Source organism: Euwallacea similis, unplaced genomic scaffold, assembly GCF_039881205.1.
Source record: "Euwallacea similis isolate ESF13 unplaced genomic scaffold, ESF131.1 scaffold_70, whole genome shotgun sequence".
Classification (NCBI taxonomy): Eukaryota; Metazoa; Arthropoda; class Insecta; order Coleoptera; family Curculionidae; genus Euwallacea; species Euwallacea similis.
This window is the reverse complement of record NW_027098695.1, coordinates 1-6007: the sequence shown is the minus strand read 5'-3', so window position 1 is coordinate 6007 and position 6007 is coordinate 1. Positions and strand designations below refer to the sequence as shown.

Below are 6007 nucleotides of genomic sequence, written 5' to 3'. Positions count from 1 at the left end.
CTTAAAATCCAACCCCGGTGTACTACCCTACAAGTTAGGCAAGGCCCAGAAGACTATTGACCACTGGCACTTTATCCAAACGTACGACATGACCGAACTATTACAAGAATTCGCAAAAATTAATACCCAATTCGACTTACTCGTCAAAACCCTAAATAACTTCACTGACTATAAACTCGAATACCACAATTCCCTTGTTGTGACTACTAGCTTAAAACACAAAATCATCCGTCAGATAAATCAAATCTTCCCGAACAAATTAAGAACGAAACGAGCTCTTATAAACGCCTTAGGATCAATCATAAAAACAATAACGGGGAACCTAGACCAAGATGACGCAAAACGTATCGACCAAAACATGGAAATCCTTAAACAAAACAAAAACGATTTAAAATCCGCCATTGACAAGCAAATGACTCTTTTTTCTAAATCAATAATCAATTTCAGAGAAACAATAAGAAATGTATCCCATAACCAAATTATATTGGAGTCACGTATTAGACAAATAATAGATGTCGTCAATCAGATCGAGGTCAAGGAAACAAACCTTTTTGAGTTCTATCGTATCCAAATGATTATCACCCAAATTACCGTCTTTTACCAGAATATTTACGATATACTTTCAAATATCGAAGAGGCAATTACCTTTGCTAAATTAAACACCTTCCATAACACCATAATCGACCCAAGTGAATTCCTAACAGAACTACAGTCAATGAAAGAGCAAATTCCCCTAGGAAAACTACCATTCGAGCCCAACATTGAAAATCTATTAACTATCGAAAACACTTTGGAAATAAAAAGTTTCGCCAAAGATAACTCGATCACGTTCATCATCGAAATTCCATTAGTAGAAAAAGTTAGTTATGATTTATTCCGATTACTTCCCTTGCCCGTAAGACATGGCGAAGTATACAAAGTCATAATACCCCGATCCGAATATCTACTGATAAACGACCAAACATTCGGATACGCGAACGAACCCTGTCGGTACGTATCCCCTAATGAATATCTATGCCCTCAAATACATATAGATAACTTCCACGATTTTTCCCCATGCGAAGTACAACTCCTGCGTTACGAACACAACGCCACACGATGTAAATCAATAACTGTTACCCTGGGGGAAACACAAATACAAAACATAGACGATAATAAGTGGATCCTGGTGACCACCAAAAGTATTGTCGGATTAGAAACATGTAAATCTTCAAAAAGTAACATTCTGTTGGATGGAACTTACGCAATAGATTTAGAGTATCGTTGTAATCTTAAAATAAGGAACATAGTTTTAAGAGGCAATAGGAAAACCAACCGGCAATTTCAAATTTTCCCTTTGTTAGACATAAATATTAATCATACATATCAAAAGCCATACCAAAAAATAGAACTGCCTAACTTAAGCAAAATAGATTTAAATAATATCGCCGAATTACAGAATGAGGTTGATTTGCAGAAGAAGGAAAATTCAATGTTACTAAATACTAACCTTCACTACGACAGAACCAGTATTTGGACTGTCCTATTGTATGGTATCATAATATTGTCCTTATTAGGTTTATTAGCAAAGTATCTATGGCCTATTGTTTTAAAATACAAAAAGACCGAGAGTCCAGAAAATGACATAGTAATTTAGGTCATAGAAACTTCGGGTTTTATGCCCATCTAAGGGTGGAGGAGTTACATCCCCGTAACACCAAGCGTCGCTGTTATGACGTCACCCGTACGATTAGTATAAATAAGAAGTAGCATTAAGCGCAGTAGTCTTTTTAGTGAGTCTTTGCTTGTATCGCGAACGTTGTGTTTACTATCGGTCCTGTTTGAAATAAATTAATTTCAAAGTAAAGTGTTTTTTTTTGAGTCTTAAAACGGATCAAAACATAACTAGCGAAATCGGTCAGAAACGATCGTTTCATCAAGGAATTTGCTAAAATCGGCCAAATCTGTCTATTTTGGATGGAAACAGAACCAAATGGATGAAAACTTGCCAAAATGACTAAAACGGGCAGAAACGAGCGAAATCGGTCAGAAACGATCGTTTCATCAAGGAATTTGCTAAAATCGGCCAAATCTGTCTATTTTGGATGGAAACAGAACCAAATGGATGAAAACGTGCCAAAATGACTAAAACAGGCAGAAACGAGCGAAATCGGTCAGAAACGATCGTTTCATCAAGGAATTTGCTCAAATCGGCCAAATATGTCTATTTTGGAAGGAAACAGAACCAAATGGATGAAAACGTGCCAAAATGACTAAAACAGGCAGAAACCAGCGAAATCGGTCACAAACGATCGTTTCATCAAGGAATTTGCTAAAATCGGCCAAATCTGTCTATTTTGGATGGAAACAGAACCAAATGGATGAAAACGTGCCAAAATGACTAAAACAAGCAGAAACGAGCAAAATCGGTCAGAAACGATGGTTTCATCAAGGAATTTGCTCAAATCGACCGATTTGGCTTATTTCGGCCAAATTGGCCTATTTTGGATGGAAACAGAACCAAATGGATTAAAACGTGCCAAAATGACTAAAACAGGCAGAAACGAGCGAAATCGGTCACAAACGATCGTTTCATCAAGGAATTTGCTCAAATCGGCAAAATCTGTCTATTTTGGAAGGAAACAGAACCAAATGGATGAAAACGTGCCAAAATGACTAAAACGGGCAGAAACGAGCGAAATCGGTCAGAAACGATCGTCTTATCAAGGAATTTGCTCAAATCGACCGATTTGGCTTATTTCGGCCAAATTGGCCTATTTTGGATGGAAACAGAACCAAATGGATGAAAACGTGCCAAAATGACTAAAACAGGCAGAAACGAGCGAAATCGGTCACAAACGTTCGCTTCATCAAGGAATTTGCTAAAATCGGCCAAATCTGTCTATTTTGGATGGAAACAGAACCAAATGGATGAAAACGTGCCAAAATGACTAAAACGGGCAGAATCGAGCGAAATCGGTCAGAAACGATCGTTTCATCAAGGAATTTGCTCAAATCGACCGATTTGGCTTATTTCGGCCAAATTGGCCTATTTTGGATGGAAACAGAACCAAATGGATGAAAACGTGCCAAAATGACTAAAACGGGCAGAAACGAGCGAAATCGGTCAGAAACGATCGTTTCATCATGGAATTTGCTCAAATCGGCCAAATATGTCTATTTTGGAAGGAAACAGAACCAAATGGATGAAAACGTGCCAAAATGACTAAAACAAGCAGAAACGAGCGAAATCGGTCAGAAACGATGGTTTCATCAAGGAATTTGCTCAAATCGGCCAAATACGTCTATTTTGGAAGGAAACAGAACCAAATGGATGAAAACGTGCCAAAATGACTAAAACAAGCAGAAACGAGCGAAATCGGTCAGAAACGATGGTTTCATCAAGGAATTTGCTCAAATCGGCCAAATATGTCTATTTTGGAAGGAAACAGAACCAAATGGATGAAAACGTGCCAAAACGACTAAAACAAGCAGAAACGAGCGAAATCGGTCAGAAACGATGGTTTCATCAAGGAATTTGCTCAAATCGGCCAAATATGTCTATTTTGGAAGGAAACAGAACCAAATGGATGAAAACGTGCCAAAATGACTAAAACAGGCAGAAACGAGCGAAATCGGTCAGAAACGATCGTTTCATCAAGGAATTTGCTCAAATCGACCGATTTGGCTTATTTCGGCCAAATTGGCCTATTTTGGATGGGAACAGAACCAAATGGATGAAAACGTGCCAAAATGACTAAAACAGGCAGAATCGAGCGAAATCGGTCACAAACGATCGTTTCATCAAGGAATTTGCTCAAATCGGCCAAATATGTCTATTTTGGATGGAAACAGAACCAAATGGATGAAAACGTGCCAAAATGACTAAAACGGGCTGAAACGAGCGAAATCGGTCAGAAACGATCGTTTCATCAAGGAATTTGCTCAAATCGGCCAAATATGTCTATTTTGGAAGGAAACAGAACCAAATGGATGAAAACGTGCCAAAATGACTAAAACAGGCAGAAACGAGCGAAATCGGTCAGAAACGATCGTTTCATCAAGGAATTTGCTCAAATCGGCCAAATATGTCTATTTTGGAAGGAAACAGAACCAAATGGATGAAAACGTGCCAAAATGACTAAAACAGGCAGAAACCAGCGAAATCGGTCACAAACGATCGTTTCATCAAGGAATTTGCTAAAATCGGCCAAATCTGTCTATTTTGGATGGAAACAGAACCAAATGGATGAAAACTTGCCAAAATGACTAAAACGGGCAGAAACGAGCGAAATCGGTCAGAAACGATCGTTTCATCAAGGAATTTGCTAAAATCGGCCAAATCTGTCTATTTTGGATGGAAACAGAACCAAATGGATGAAAACGTGCCAAAATGACTAAAACGGGCAGAAACGAGCGAAATCGGTCAGAAACGATCGTTTCACCAAGGAATTTGCTAAAATCGGCCAAATCTGTCTATTTTGGATGGAAACAGAACCAAATGGATGAAAACGTGCCAAAATGACTAAAACGGGCTGAAACGAGCGAAATCGGTCAGAAACGATCGTTTCATCAAGGAATTTGCTCAAATCGGCCAAATATGTCTATTTTGGAAGGAAACAGAACCAAATGGATGAAAACGTGCCAAAATGACTAAAACAGGCAGAAACGAGCGAAATCGGTCAGAAACGATCGTTTCATCAAGGAATTTGCTCAAATCGGCCAAATATGTCTATTTTGGAAGGAAACAGAACCAAATGGATGAAAACGTGCCAAAATGACTAAAACAGGCAGAAACCAGCGAAATCGGTCACAAACGATCGTTTCATCAAGGAATTTGCTAAAATCGGCCAAATCTGTCTATTTTGGATGGAAACAGAACCAAATGGATGAAAACGTGCCAAAATGACTAAAACAAGCAGAAACGAGCAAAATCGGTCAGAAACGATGGTTTCATCAAGGAATTTGCTCAAATCGACCGATTTGGCTTATTTCGGCCAAATTGGCCTATTTTGGATGGAAACAGAACCAAATGGATTAAAACGTGCCAAAATGACTAAAACAGGCAGAAACGAGCGAAATCGGTCACAAACGATCGTTTCATCAAGGAATTTGCTCAAATCGGCAAAATCTGTCTATTTTGGAAGGAAACAGAACCAAATGGATGAAAACGTGCCAAAATGACTAAAACGGGCAGAAACGAGCGAAATCGGTCAGAAACGATCGTCTTATCAAGGAATTTGCTCAAATCGACCGATTTGGCTTATTTCGGCCAAATTGGCCTATTTTGGATGGAAACAGAACCAAATGGATGAAAACGTGCCAAAATGACTAAAACAGGCAGAAACGAGCGAAATCGGTCACAAACGTTCGCTTCATCAAGGAATTTGCTAAAATCGGCCAAATCTGTCTATTTTGGATGGAAACAGAACCAAATGGATGAAAACGTGCCAAAATGACTAAAACGGGCAGAATCGAGCGAAATCGGTCAGAAACGATCGTTTCATCAAGGAATTTGCTCAAATCGACCGATTTGGCTTATTTCGGCCAAATTGGCCTATTTTGGATGGAAACAGAACCAAATGGATGAAAACGTGCCAAAATGACTAAAACGGGCAGAAACGAGCGAAATCGGTCAGAAACGATCGTTTCATCATGGAATTTGCTCAAATCGGCCAAATATGTCTATTTTGGAAGGAAACAGAACCAAATGGATGAAAACGTGCCAAAATGACTAAAACAAGCAGAAACGAGCGAAATCGGTCAGAAACGATGGTTTCATCAAGGAATTTGCTCAAATCGGCCAAATACGTCTATTTTGGAAGGAAACAGAACCAAATGGATGAAAACGTGCCAAAATGACTAAAACAAGCAGAAACGAGCGAAATCGGTCAGAAACGATGGTTTCATCAAGGAATTTGCTCAAATCGGCCAAATATGTCTATTTTGGAAGGAAACAGAACCAAATGGATGAAAACGTGCCAAAATGACTAAAACAAGCAGAAACGAGCGAAATCGGTCAGAAACG

At 38.9% G+C, this 6007-nt stretch overlaps 1 protein-coding gene across 1 annotated transcript; it reads left to right on the top strand.

Moving 5' to 3' along the window:
- Positions 1 to 571: 571 nt before the first annotated feature.
- On the top strand, positions 572 to 1636 carry LOC136419081 (uncharacterized). The gene is made up of 2 exons (XM_066405255.1): positions 572 to 1508; positions 1557 to 1636. Exons 1-2 carry the CDS (start codon positions 572 to 574, stop codon positions 1634 to 1636), a joined length of 1017 nt encoding a protein of 338 aa, XP_066261352.1.
- The last annotated feature ends 4371 nt before the right edge of the window (positions 1637 to 6007 follow it).